This window comes from Meleagris gallopavo, chromosome 16 (assembly GCF_000146605.3).
Source record: "Meleagris gallopavo isolate NT-WF06-2002-E0010 breed Aviagen turkey brand Nicholas breeding stock chromosome 16, Turkey_5.1, whole genome shotgun sequence".
NCBI classification, from domain to species: Eukaryota; Metazoa; Chordata; class Aves; order Galliformes; family Phasianidae; genus Meleagris; species Meleagris gallopavo.
The window spans coordinates 6,575,590-6,590,196 of record NC_015026.2 but is presented as its reverse complement, the minus strand read 5'-3'; the positions used below and the strand labels follow the sequence as shown (position 1 = coordinate 6,590,196).

Genomic DNA, 14,607 nt, shown 5'->3' with positions numbered 1-14,607 from the left:
TGCGCGGCGGAACGCCGCGAAGCGCCGAGCCCGAGGAACTCACGGCCCCGCTCTGCCCGCAGCCATGGCCCCCGGGAAGAAGATCACCGCCCGCATCAAGAAGACTCTGCCGGTGCGCGGCCCGCAGGCGCCCACGCTGCGCGAGCTGATGCGCTGGTACTGCCTCAACACCAACACGCACGGCTGCCGCCGCATCGTGGTGTCCCGCGGGCGGTTGCGCAGGTTCATCTGGATCCTGCTGACGCTGAGCGCCGTGGGGCTGATCCTCTGGCAGTGCGCCGAGCTCCTCTTGAACTACTACAGCGCGTCCGTGTCCGTCACCGTGCAGTTCCAGAAGCTGCCCTTCCCCGCCGTCACCATCTGCAACATCAACCCCTACAAGTAAGGCCGGCGCTGGGGTTCCCGCATCCCCCGGCTCCTCGCGTCCCCCGGTCCGGCCCTTTGCGATCCTCCCGCTGCCCGCTGAGCCTCCGCTCCGGGCGGCTTTGTGCTGGAGGCGGTCCGCTCGGCTCTGCGGCTCCGATCAGGTTCCCTTTTCCCAGGACCGGCGTTACAAGCAATGCCATCTCCTGAGAACTGCAAAAGGAGCGGCTGTCCTTCCTTTGTCACCTTTTCCATCCCTCGCGGGATGCTCTGCCTTTTTCAATCAGCAATGCTTTTATTCTGCCGTCCTTTCTGCCGAGGTCTGTTCCACTGCCGGCTTCCCCCAGCTCCCCCCCCCACATTCCACGGGTGTCGTTTGGTTACGGATGCAGGTTGTGTCCCCACCTGCGCTGCTCCTCGGTCTGCCTGCCGATCCCTCTGGCAGCTCAGCATCCTGGGGAGGTTTCTCCACAGTCAGCATCCTCCTAATGGTCCTTTCCCTTCACTCCCCCTACCCACGCTGATTTAACTTAGCAGGGTTGTAGGAGATCTACGCCAATCTAAGACAAAGAGCGCTCCTGAGCGATGGGATTTGTGGTGCAGTACTGCAGATGGGTTAAACCAGTGGAAGATGAGGCGAACAACATGATTTTCTCATGTTTTCTCCAACGCAGGTACAGTTCGATGAAAGATTATTTATCTGAGTTGGACAAAGAGACAAAAAAAGCATTGGAGACGTTCTATGGATTCTCAGAGGGCAAGTCCAAGGTGAGGCGGGCAGCGGGCGACTGGAACGGCACCGAGAGCCTGTTCTTAAGGCAGATCCCACTGCTGAGGTTAGAGAACTCCTTCAGGACTGCCATTGACTTCCGCAGCGGGCGGAAGAGGAAAGTGGAGGGCAGCGTCTTCCACAAGGACTCGTCCATAGTGAACTCTGGAGATTCAAATGATATCATCGGCTTCCAATTGGTGAGTGCCATCCTTCCCTGACCAGCATGTTCCTTGTGGGGTGGCAAAGGGGCTGAGGCAGGTAACCCAGAGATCTATAGCTTGTTTAATGGCAGCGATTAAAGCTCCTTCTGATCTTTTCCCCGTTCTGCTGTGCCTCCATGGTGGCCTGCATACACACCTCCAGCTCTCTGGAATAGAAATGCCAACAGTGAAGTGCAGCCAACATAGAGCTAATGCCATCCACGACCTTTCCTGTGGGCCTGAAACATTTGATCAAACCATTCAGCCCCAGATGAAAGGTCTTTGGTGCCCTTTTGTCACTTGCTGCCACTGTAATGTCACGTGATTATTATTGAGAGAAAGAAATGATACGAGGCATACTTGATAGAGCACATCATTTCTTTTCATCTGAAATGCTTCTTCCCCTTTGTAATTGTCAGTGCGATGCAAACAACAGCAGTGAGTGTGCGCTTTATACATTCAGTTCTGGTGTTAATGCTATCCAAGAGTGGTACAAGCTGCATTACATGAACATCATGGCACAGATTCCCTTGGAGACTAAAGAAGAATTGAGTTATTCTGCTGATGACCTTCTACTGACATGTTTTTTTGATGGCCTATCTTGTGACAAAAGGTCAGTGCCAGTTAACAGCTTATTTCTGAATGCATAAGTGTAAGTGTATAGTACGGAGAAATTTAATGTTTGGTCTTTGCTGAATTCCAGCAAGAACCACTTCCACTTCTAAATGAAAACAAACTTCCACGTATTAAGAAACTTCAGTTACGGTCTTTAGTTTTATTTGTCTTAGTATCTGCTATCCACGTTTCAGATAAAACTGGATTAGTTGGACATAATTGTTTTGGACGTAATCAGGTCCACCTGCTTACAATTACTGCAGTGCAATTGCTGTGTGCCCTGGCAGCAGTGAAAACATCCCTCAATGCTGGGGACAACAGCAGAGCTCCCAGGTGCAGCCGTCAGGATAGAATTACACTTGTGTACATGGCTTTGGCAGTTTTCCCACTGCCATGTGCAAAGCTGGCTGCGCTCAGCAGGCATTGCCGAATCTTTTCTGGAAGCACTTTTCTTATATCTGTGATCGTGCAAGTATGTAATATTTTCTTGGAATTACGACGTTTGCTTGAGTGGGAGGGGAGATTCTCAGGAGAAACGTGAACGTGCTTGAATCACGAGGGTGTGACGTGGCAGTGGCTATGGCATCTTTCCTGCAAAGTGAAGGTCTGTGTCCCTGTAGACACTAGGCTGTTGGATGAAAAAGGACTCTGCCCTCCACTGCCCCTTTCCTGCTAGCTCAGTAATTCTGAGCCCCCATTCCCCCCTGAAAGCCTCCAAAACTTTTAATTTCCTGGTGCTGTTAAACCAGGTCATGTTTCCATGTAGTTTCAAGATATTAAGGAAGGGGGGGGTAGGGAAGGGGAAGCAAAAAGAAAAATCCTATCCTGCTCTGTCTCTGCCAAAGCAACATCCAAACCTGCTGAGTTTCTGCCAGAGATGGTAAAACTGCAGAGGGGGCAATGTAACAATGTTTGATTTCTCAGGCACTTCACACGTTTCCATCACCCTCTGCATGGCAACTGCTACACCTTCAACAGTGGGGAGAACGGGACGGTGCTGAGCACCTCCACCGGCGGCAGCGAGTACGGTAAGGAGCTGGCAGAGCTGTCAGCGTGCTGCTCGGCAAACTGGATCCTGCTGGAGGGTGACTGATGTGTTGGCTCTAGATGTGCAGCCTGATTGGGGAAGTGCTTGTTTGAACTAGTGCAAACTGTTGCCAGAGAATACAAAGATAATATCGTTGCATCACTAATGTTTTCCAATCTGAAATTACTGCTTCCCGGTTATATAACTTCTTAAAGTAATTTCTGCTCCTTCCGAGGAGATGCCTTCTGTTTGTAGTACTTGGGGCTGTGCAGGGCCACGACTTGCTGCTTAGCACAGCAGAGGCATTGCTTGGTTCTTAAACTGCATTTAAGGCCACGTAGTGCTCAGCACCGCTGCCCAGAACAAGTGGGCCCTAGCTCTGGTGTAACGCAGCCCCTGCTTCTCTGTCCTTCAGGGCTGCAGGTTGTTCTGTACATCGACGAAGCAGACTACAATCCTTTCCTGGTGACGTCGTCAGGAGCCAAGATCATTGTCCACGACCAAGATGAATATCCCTTCATTGAGGACATTGGCACAGAGATTGAGACAGCGGCGGCCACCTCCATAGGGATGCACTTTGTGAGTGTCCACAAGGTTCAAGGTGCACAGCACTATTTCCATGAAACAGATGTAAATGTGAGCTGAGACGGTGTTCAAACACAGCCACAGCTGGAGAGGCAGCTGGTACCCCATCTGTACAGCTGAAGGGCCCCCAGGAAAATCCTGATAGCACTTTTCTGAGCAAAGTTCTCCTCAGTGCAGGTCAAAGATCAGGTCTTCATAAAGCTGCCGCTCCTGGGAACTTGCTTTGCCCTTCCTTTTCTCTATCTCTTTGGCTTTCCAGGGTTTTTGTTTTCACTGCAAAGCTCACAGCCACAGCACTGGGCAACCAAACACCCAGTTTGGCTGCAGGGTCAGCAGAGGCTGAGCGGGGCGGTGGCAGCCTGCTTTAGGGCCAGATCTATGGGATGACCAAACCACAGCAGTCTGGAGGGTGCACATCTTGTTTTGTTTGGTTTCTTGCTGTCCCAGCTGCAAAGTAAACCTTGGTGGTAGTGGTTCTGTCTTCACCCCAGATTTCACAGATTTCCCAGGGAGTGCAGTGCAGACAGGCACCTGACCCAGGAGGCTCCTTCCCGCATAGAGCAGTGCCATCAGCACAGCCAGGCATTCCCCTTTCATCTGGATGGGCTGTTAGGGGAGCCTTTTAGCTCTGCCCTTTCATCACTGATGGGTCAAACTGATCAGCCTGCCCTTGTATGCCCCTGGGTGTGCCAGATCAAGATACTCCACGCATTAGAAAAGGCATTAAGGACAGGGCTGATGGTTTTAAAATGTGCAGATAGTTAGGACTGGAAAATGGGCACCAACTGCTTGGTGGAACCAGCAGGGATAAACGCTGCCCAAAAACCAGAAAGCAAACAGGAGACATCAAAACGAGAATGAAAGGAGGCAAGCTCTTGCCAAACTGTGTTTCTTCTATAACTCATACACTGCATGGGAGAAAGTCATTGCAGATGGAGCATCAGTATTTACTGTAAAAGTTCCCTGGCACGGTATGTTTGGGCTATTGCGCATAGCATAAAAAACAAGACTGAACACATCCTGGTAGCTGCGTTCAAAAGATTTGGCATGAAGATTTGGTCTGATTACATCCTAAAAGTATCGGCTGAAATAGAAGCTGGACTTGGTGTCTGGACCCAAAGCAGCAGCCTTCACCTGGAGAGTGGGATGCTGCAGGGAAACAGAGAGGCAAGCGCAGGGCTGCAGGGAGATAAGCAGGGCTGCAGAGAGGTGAGCAGTGCTACAGCCAAGCAGGGCTGCAGGGAGCTGGCCCAGCAGGCTGCAGCCAAACTGCTGGCTCAGCCATGTCCCCACATCCAAGGGTGTGAAGGAGGACACAGCAGCCATGTGCCACACACAGCACTGCTCTGTAGGCCTCAGCATGGCAAGGGCCGTTTACCAAATGCAGACATCAGTGTCTGGGCTATGGCTCATGTATTTCCGCTGGGTACTAAGACTGCCCTCCCTCTAAAAATATTCCAAGATGTTAGGAATGCAAACAAGGCATTGCTTGGTAGGAGTTTCAGTACTTCAGGTAAATGTTTAGTTTGGAATGAAGTATGCTTTTGCAGGGGTATAAGCCATGACAAAAAGAAAAATGTGTACGAAGAATCTATCATCTGCCAGAGAGTACCCTCTGAGGAATTAGGTTGTCTGTAATACTGAAGTCCCAAATTTCTGTATCCCTGCAAAGAGAGTTTTGAGCATATTTCTAAAAGCAGCAACTTGCAGTGGCACGCCAGGGCTTTCTGTTGCCAAGTCCATGCTTGCAGAGTTAGCATTCCTGCAGTGAGAAAGAGGGGTGATGCTTGGTGCCAGGCGTGGCCTTGGGAACTGAGGTAGGCAGCATCTGTCACTTCCTACAAAATGGGTCCTTTAAAGGCTCAGCCACTGATTCAAACTCCGTTCACAAAGACAGGTGAATGGATTCTGAAGCATGCATTGTTTCTTGTCATTTCAGGCCGCTTTCTTTACCATAAAGTGGATAATGTCAGCAGAAAGATAGTGGGAATATGGGGCTGGGGGAGGCAGCAGTGTTACCTGGATGGGGTCTGGTGAATGTGAGGGATCCAAGTCACACGTGAGCACAGCACGTGGCACTGCAGAGCTCTTTTCTCTGGGCAGAGACTGCAGAATAGGGAAAGCCGCGAGCATTCAACAGAAGGGTCAGAGCAGTTCGTGGAAACGGTGCTGAGGGCGACACAAACATTTCACTTGGAGTGATGTTGGAGAGGTGCTGTTGAGCCTGAAGTGCCACTCCCCACAGAGCAGGAGCAGCTCAGTGCAGCACGGGGCTGTGCAGCCCTGGGGCCTTGTCCTCAGGATGAGTGGTGTATGGTCCCTGGGAGCCTGCAGGGAGAGAAACCCGGTGCGAGGATTTTCTACAGAAGCCATTCACTGTTACAGTGATATCACCACAGCACTCCTGCAGAGGTGGTACAGAGAGACACCAGATAGCCCAGCTAGGGCACTTTTGGGAAATGAGCATTACAAATCAAAAACCCTTTTATAATCATTTGAGATGACAGAAAGTAAGTATGCTGTTCCAACCTTTCCCATCACTTCAGGTCTTAGAATTCCAATGAACTGCTGCTAAATGCTGTGCATTCTGTGATGCCCAGAACTTGAGATTGTTCTTTTCCTGTTCTCAGACACGGTCCCGCAAGCTGAGCAAACCCTACAGTGATTGCACAGAGACTGGTGCTGATATACCAGTAGAAAATCTCTATAACAAGAGCTACTCCCTCCAGGTAAATCTCTATTGCATTTGTTTTTATCAATTGCTTGGAAACTACCTTCATGAAAAGCTCAACAGTATTCTGTAGTTCAGATCTGAGATTGTTAACAGTACATGCACAGGATCACTGCTTTTAATCACCTATGTAAAATGCCACAGCAATTTTTGAATCCAAGTTTTATTCCTAAGTGGTTGATGTTTGAAGTTCCCTTAGGCACCTTGTTAGATAAAGAGGGAACATGAGCTCATTAGGCAATTTTCAAGCAATGTGAGACTGGAAAATATTGGCCGAGTAAATGTTGCAGCTTAGTAACCCTTGAAGCCAGAAATTGTGACCTTTAGGACTCCAAGAATAACAGATACCATCTAATCAGTATCCAGATAGCAGAATGTTTGTTTGCAGAGTAAGTTTCCACTAATTTTGCATGGTTTCTGTAATTGGGTTGTCTTGGATAGTGTCAGAACAACTGAAGAATGATAACTGTATTAGCTGCTGCCTTCTGCAAACCCTGTGCGTAGGCTGGGTTTTTGTTTTATGTGTACTATACCTGTAATCTGCTGTGCTGCATTGCCAGGCAGAATCACACAGACATTATCTAGGTTTTTAATAACAGTTCTTCACCAGAACTCAAGGCTCGAGTGAGCTGAGATTGGGTAAAAAAGATATCATCCAGAGTTCTAGAAGCATAGCCCAGATCGTGCTTACTCCAACTCATGAAGCAGTTCAGCACCGAACTCTGCCTCCAGTGCTCTTTTAACCCTTCCAGTTTTCGATTTCCAAATTTGCACCAACACAAATCAGAGTTGTGAACATTTTCACAAGCAAGTCACTCACCCACCACATTGTGATTCCACATCCTGGGTGCCATTGAAAACCTCCCTGGCCATGGGAAAAACTGCAGGGCTGTGAGGGAAGGGAGCATCTCCCCTCACAATGATTATATTCCTGTTTTTGCACTACATCACAACCTGCAGAGCTCCTGCTCTGTTTGCACTCACTGCTGGCAGAACCTGGGGTTCCCATTCTATTGCTGCTGTCAGGAGCAGGGCAAGTTTTTGGGAGCTGGAGGTAGTGCTACACAAGCACAGGGCAGCAGCCTGTATTTCTGAGGCACAGTTTGCGTTTTTTCTTCCCAGATTTGCCTGCACTCCTGCTTCCAGAAAGCCATGGTGGAGTCCTGTGGCTGTGCCCAGTATGCGCAGCCGCTGCCCAATGGGGCCGAGTACTGCAACTACAAGAAGTACCCCAACTGGAGTAAGTGCCAGGTGATGGCCACAGGGGCCACCTGCACCCTGTTAGCCCCATTCCAGCAAACGATCACTGCTTTTCTTTCCAGCTTTTCAAATACCCATCATGTTCCTTTCTTGCAGTGTACTGCTACTACAGATTGCACGAGAAGTTTGTGAAGGAGCAGCTGGGCTGCCAGCAGATCTGCAAGGATGCTTGCAGGTGAGTCCTGCCTGCAGGTGAGTCCTGCCGGAGGCAGGAGGTGCGGAGGTGCGTAGGTGTGTGGGCGCAGGCTCACCATTCACTGTCTGCCTTTCCCTGCAGCTTCAAGGAGTGGGCGCTTACCACCAGCATCGCCCAGTGGCCCTCCACTGCATCTGAGGTCAGTTTCTGTTCTGCACGGTTATGACAGCTCACTTTGCTAACAGACCCCAAGGTGGGGTTCGGGGTGTATGTCAGCCGTTAAGCTGGAGTTTGGCTCATGTCCCCGTGGGACAGCTGACTCATCACAGACATTTGTTTCTGGAGTCCAAGCTGGTCCCGGGAGGTGTGGAGCCTTTCTAGTGAATCTCTCTGCACAAGTGCACACAGCCATAGCACTATTTTCTGTGTTTGTTTCCAGGACTGGATGCTTCGAGTCCTCTCCTGGGACAAAGGACAGAAAATCAACAAGAAGCTGAACAAGTAAGTTGCCGTTTCTGTTTCTAGCTTGCACCTCAAGCTCAGATACAATCTCAGCAGCCTTAATGATGGCAATTGGGGAAAAAGCTCCCTTAGAGCGGCCCAGCCCTACTGGTCCAACTGGTTATTGGCACAGTTTTTCAGTATGTTTCATGTTATTGTTTTACCAAACCCCCTCTCAGAACAGACCTTGCGAACCTCATGGTGTTCTACAAAGACCTGAATGAGCGTTTCATCTCGGAGAACCCTGCCAACACGGTGAGTGGGAGCACGAGGGCTGTGCCACCTTACTCCTGCGGGCTGGGGGCTGTCACCTGGCCATGGGGGGTGCCAGTCCTGCCCTGCCCTGCCCAGCTTTCCAGGCTGCCCTGAACAGCCTGGAGGGGGGGCTGACTGCAAACCCTGGGTACAACATGGCATCCCTGCAGCAGGTGCCCTCTGACTCTGTGCTCCCCTGTCCCCCAGATTGTCATCCTTCTGTCCAACTTTGGCGGGCAGCTGGGCCTGTGGATGAGCTGCTCGGTTGTCTGCGTCATCGAGATCATCGAGGTCTTCTTCATCGATTCGTTCTCCATTGTCATGCGGCGCCAATGGCAGAAAGCGAAGAAGTGGTGGAACGACCGGAAAAGGGACAGGACGGGCAAACCCCCCGAGGTGGGAGATGAGGAGCAGCAGGGCCACGACAACCCAGCCTGCATCGATGAGGACCTGCCCACCTTCAACACCGCCCTGCGCCTGCCGATGCCCCAGGAGGGCCACCTGCCCAGGACTCCCCCCCCAAACTACAGCACTTTGCGGTTGGAGACCGCCTTCACGGAGCAGCTCCCCGACACGCTGGAGGCTGAGCAGCACTGATGCCTCTTCACCCCTCATTCGGGTGCCAGGGTTGGAGGTGGATGCCCCTGCCCTGTGTCAGGATGAGAGGTGCACACCCAGCGAGCACTGAAGGGCTGTTGGGTCAGACCCTTATTCAGGGATGGAACTTGCAGTCAGAGCCTCTCTGAGCAAAGCTCAGACACAAAAGCCGAGGTCTTAGAGACATTAGGAACTTCAAACAACACCAATTCCCCAGTTAATTACTGCAGGAGGTGGTTGGAGCAGGATGCAGCACTGAGCCAGGAGGACTTGCCTTAGCAACCAGCTTCATGCACCCCATCATTTGTGGACAGGAGTTACTCCATAGTAGAAGATTGATGCCACACTGACTATCAACACTAATTGCTCTCTGCTGTGTGGCTTAACTTGGGGGAAAAACCCCAGGCTTTCAGGAATGCAGGAAGGGGAAAGACAGAGGTTTGGAAAGAGCACACAGTGCATAGGAGGAAGGTTCTCGAGGTGGATTTTTATTAGGATCCTGATTCCAAGGGTGTTATTCTGGAATGAGAAGTTAAGACAGTCACAGATGTGTGTGCAGAGCAAGTTACTCACAGCTTGAGTTGGAGGACCTCAGTCTTCCCAAAATAATCACCTGAAAAGGGCATGAAATCAAATTCAGATTGCAGTAATGAATGGGGTATCCCATAAGCTTCTTCCAGTTAACATGGTTTGAGGCACTCGTTACACACAGCCTTAGAGCAACTGCTGGCACTGCCCAGGCTCTGTGTGTGCCTTGCTTTGGGCACAGCAATGGGCTGCAGCTTCTCCTCTCTGGCCTGTAGCTGCCTTCCTGTGGGCTCCTGCCTGACTCCTGCTCCTGCAGTGGCCGCTGCAGCCCATCCCCACTGCCTGCAGCTGTTCGATGTGCAGGAGCAGCCTGCAGGAGGTTGGCTGCTGTGGTATTGAGTAGTGAATGTGCAAGTGTGCATGCATGTGTGTGTACAGGAGTCCCTCTCTTGCTTTTTCTCTCTAGATGAACTTATTTTATATAGGAAAGTGAGAATCCAGAAAGGTTCTTTCATGTGCAATAAAATATATTTTAACTGGATTATTTAAATAGCCGAATAACTAAAAAAAAAAAGTAAAGATATATTTTTGAATAAATGCTTCCACTTTTTTTTTCCTTCTCACCCCCTCCCCCCCCATTAAACCAGCCCTGAGTGCTCCTCGCAACTGGACCTGCCCCATTCACAGCAATGGGGAAATGGACCCCATGGGAGAGGCTCTTGGGGAGTGGCCCCACACTGCTGTGCCCACAGGTCTGCAGAGGGGCTGTGAGGCTGTGTTTCATGCAGGGAGCAGGGGCAGCTCTGCCCTGCGCTGTTGCATCGGGACTGCTGCTGCCCTGACCACCCTGTGCTGCTGCCTCACTGCCCTCAGTGTGAACAGCCTCTTCCTTACATCCAAGGGTCTCCTGCACTCCTGGTGGCGCCACCAACGTGGCTGTGCAGCATCGATAGGGTGGATGGTACCCCAGAGTCCCCTTTCATGCGGTGACATCGCAGTGGGCCACAAACAGGTTTGAGGGTTGAATGCCTCATTAATGTAAATGGCCGGGGCTGGGGAAAGGCATCTCTGGCACGTGCCTATGGGAAAGGCCTTCGGGCTCAGCCCCCACCTGTGACAGCAGGAACAGATGTGCACTGCCTTTCTTGTTCGCCTTTAATTTTTTCAGGACATGAACTTACTCATCCTGACCCAGAAAAGTGTAATGAAATGGTGCCAGAGCAGATAACAGCCACAATGTGGTGCTTTGACCCATACGGAGCACAGCCCCGTTACCCCACCGCCTGCAGGGCACTGCGACTGAGCCCTGAGCAACCTTTGGTTAAGAACAGGGATGCTGACACACAGCACAGAGAGCACAGAGGGAGGGCACCCGGTCAGGGCAGCTGGACCACAGCAATAGGCAGGGAATAAGGATATGAACATGGATATGGGACAGGGGATATGAGACCCCAGACATGGGATAGGGGACCTGGATATGGACATGGATATGGGACAAGAGACACGGGATGGGAGACGTGGATGTGGACATGGACGCTGACACGGGACATGAGACAGGAGACAAGGGACACAAACGTGAGCAAGGGATAGCAGACACGGGACACAGACACGGGACATGGGACGTAGATACGGGACACGGATGCGGATGTAGGACACGGGCATGGGGCACGCTCTGTCCCACCCGGCGCTCCGGGCACCACGACATGGGCACGGTTGCTGGCCGGCACTGCGCTGTGCCGTGCGCGGAGCACCACGGAATGCAGTGCGGCGAGTTCCTTGCTAATGCGGCGCTTCCCCTGGCTCACGCTGAGATCATGCTTCAGCTCAGAGCTGAGCTGGGACTCGCTCTGCTCCCAGCCTGCTTGCAACACAGCTGGAGCTGCAAACATGAAAACAGCCCTGCTCCGGGCCCATGGATGGTGTGTTTGGGTGTTCTGTCCTCTCCTGCATCACGGTCTGTGTCTTGGTGCCCTTCAGTCAATCTGGGTGAAACCCAAATCAGACCTTGGGAATTTCCAGCTGGCTGTGGAAGCCTAGTCCCAAGCAGCATCCCAAGACATGACCATTCCTCTGTGTCTTTGTCCTCATTCTTTTCCCTAGGTATACTCCCAGAGATGGAAAAACATCCGCATTTACTGCATTAACTCATCTGAAACTAAAAGCACGCTGCGGTCTCAGCGGAAGATGCAATTGCTGTGAAGCACGGCTAAAGCCCGCTGTCGCTCGGAGTCACCATGAATCACGATGTTTTCATAGGGCAATATTGCTACAGTTCTTCCTCTGTTATATTTTAAGACCTTCTCACCCAAGTTTACATAATCAATCCTGAAAGGTACAACGAGTTCCTTGAGATAATTGCAGCGAGCAACCATCCCTAGGTCTCCTTCTCATTATAAAAGTTCATTGGTCACAAAATATTTTACATATTGTCCCCAGAGCATGGGAAAGGATCATAAAGCAGTGCCCTGGGGCTCTCCACAGCACTCCCCTTCCATAGCATAGTATTATGAGGGCTGTACCTCACAGCGATGCACAGTCGTGACCAAGTTAATTTTTCTGCTAAAGTTTTATGGCAGAAAAAGCAAATCGGTGCAGCTAATTCCCCATCACATCACCACTTGTGACAAATCCTTGTTTTAAGGCACAAAGATGTGTGCAGCCGTGGGTTGAGGTTCATTCACCAGTCAGTCTGCAGCTGAAATAAGGCTTGCCCTCCCTCACGTTCTGAATCAAACAGCATGGTTGGAGCTCCCCAAACCAAGGGGTGTGCATGGAAAGGGTGTCCATGGAAACCACACCACAGCAGCGCTGGCAGTGACCCCAGTCCCCATCACCTTATCACCCCATCGCCCCGTCTCCCCATCACCTCTCTGCCCCATCACAGCACCTCCCCCCCCATCGCCCCCTCCTGCCCCTCGGTGCCGCACAGCGCGGTGCACTGGGACGACCCGGCAGCCCCGCGGGCAGCGATCCGGCTGTAAACCTCACCAGGCTCCATTTTACTGCCTGATCTTTGTAACGCAAACAGAGATTAGTTAAAAGGTTTTATATGCAGTGATTGCCCGTGTAACAGCTCGGCAGGTTGGATGCTCAGTATCTTTTGACTGCAACTTTACGGGCTGAAACTAAATTACTCGCTGTATTATTTTGTTTAGTAATGGCGTTGTTTCTGAAAGGACACCTGATAAAACAAGCGATTAAAGTGCTGAATTAGCCTCTTTGCACCATGTATAGGAACAGGGGATGCCATTTCCGCGGGCAGCGAGGGACACGAGGGTGAGGGCAGTGCGGGCAGCGCTGCCTCCCTGGTCCCACAGGGACGTGGCTGGAAGTGACCGATGCAGAAGTGAGCAGTGTTGCACAGCAACCCGCAGCTCCTGTCTGCCGCCCCCAAGCAGCCCCTGTGCTGTGCGCCGGCAGCGCTGTGCCAAGCTGGGGGGTGTGTGCTGCCTGGGGCCACTCAAACGAACGCACAGTAACAAACCACAGCACCTGCAGCACGCCCTGGTTGCTTTCCCATCCCCTTACCAGAGGTCACGGTGGGAGGTCAGTGTCCCCGGGATGCAGCGCTGTGACCCCATTCGATGGCCCCAGAGGTGGCACTGTGGGCACTGTGGGCTCAGCAGAAGCAGGGGAACCCTGTGGAGTTGCACCCACCCCCTGTGCAGGGCAGCGCTCAGCCAGGAGCAGCACAGCATGACATGGGTGACGGAGGCAGTTACAGACTTGTGTGCCCTGTCCATGGCTGAGATGGGTCCCACCCAGCAGCTTCAAGGGGTTCTCTTTCATGTCCCAGATGCTCCAACTCAGGCTCTGGTGTGAGCTGCTCTGCACTTCTTCATCCCTACCTCAACCTAGAAGCCACTCCAGGATCCTTTGCAACCTTCTTTATACCATCGTCATTCCAACATTTTCACCTTCCCAGACACAGCCAAGGCCAGCTGATGCTTCCAGCACAGATTGTCCCCAGATCTCATTTCCCAGCTGTGTTTAGCAGCCACCAGCAGCGCATCATGCCCCGCCACACAGAGCAGGAGCACAATGCCATGGTGTGGGGGCACTGCTGCCTGCCTCCCAGCTGTGTTTTTAGCAACAGGTTTCTGCTTATGAAGTAAACTTTCTCGGGAAGCAAGCGGGAGACACGACAGCAGGCTGAGCAAAACTCAAGGTCACCTCCATCACTGACTGTGCTCAAACCATGGAACAAACACGGCCTGCTCTGTGCTCAGCATCAGGGCTGCCAGTGCTGCTAGCAGCTGTTGTTTTGTGGGAGATAGCAGCAATAGAAGGGCGATTATTTTGACAAGATGGAAGTTATAGGCCAGGTGAGTGCTGATGTTCACTACCAAACCTGTTCGTTCTGGCTTCACCTGAAAACACTGCTTAAATACGATCCTGCATTCTATGTCTGACCTCACGGCAGGAGGTGTTCTTGTGCAATTTAGAAATAAAAATCCCTTTTGTTCCCAAATAACAAACGTGGGGACACTCGGGAAGGTCTGACCGAGTTCTGACCGAACACGGAGCTATGGTTACTTTTCCTAGCAAGGAACAACCGTGTTTTACAACACTGAGAGGTGATTTATGGCTCTAAGGGCCCCTCACTCCCGGTCCCCGCTCGGGATGCGCCGGGAGTTATCCCCACACCGCGGCAGTGCGGCGTTGCTGTCGTGTCTCCGAGGCGGAGGTCGCTCGTCCCGGCAGGAGACGGCCACCGCCGTGCCCCGCCGCTGCCTTCTGTTTAAGCATCAACACTTCCCATAGTCCGCACGTGAAGGCGGCGGTGTATAAAACACCCGCGGGAAAGCGTGCCCAGCAGCGTCCTGCTGCTAAACACAGCTGCCAAGGGGCCTCCAGGAAAAAAAAAAAATAGTGAGAGGAAGAAAAAAAAAAAAACCAATAACCGATTTTGACATAAAACATCGAGCCATTCGGAACCGCCCGCGCGGTGCCAAAGCTCCCGGCAGCTCCGGGCGGGCACGGCACGCCGCTAACAGCGCAGCCCAACCGGCTCCGGTGCGGGCCTCCTTCCAATGG

The 14,607-nt window shown here is 51.9% G+C and overlaps 1 protein-coding gene across 1 annotated transcript; it reads left to right on the top strand.

Moving 5' to 3' along the window:
- The first annotated feature begins 29 nt into the window (after nt 1–29).
- On the top strand, nt 30–10,136 carry SCNN1G (sodium channel epithelial 1 gamma subunit). Its single transcript, XM_003210677.3, has 12 exons — nt 30–381; nt 1,038–1,332; nt 1,755–1,948; nt 2,875–2,978; nt 3,393–3,556; nt 6,193–6,291; nt 7,416–7,533; nt 7,650–7,728; nt 7,831–7,888; nt 8,129–8,190; nt 8,370–8,445; nt 8,653–10,136. The coding sequence occupies exons 1-12, from the start codon at nt 65–67 to the stop codon at nt 9,040–9,042; spliced, it is 1,956 nt and encodes a 651-aa protein (XP_003210725.1). The 5' UTR covers nt 30–64; the 3' UTR covers nt 9,043–10,136.
- Nucleotides 10,137–14,607: the final 4,471 nt, after the last annotated feature.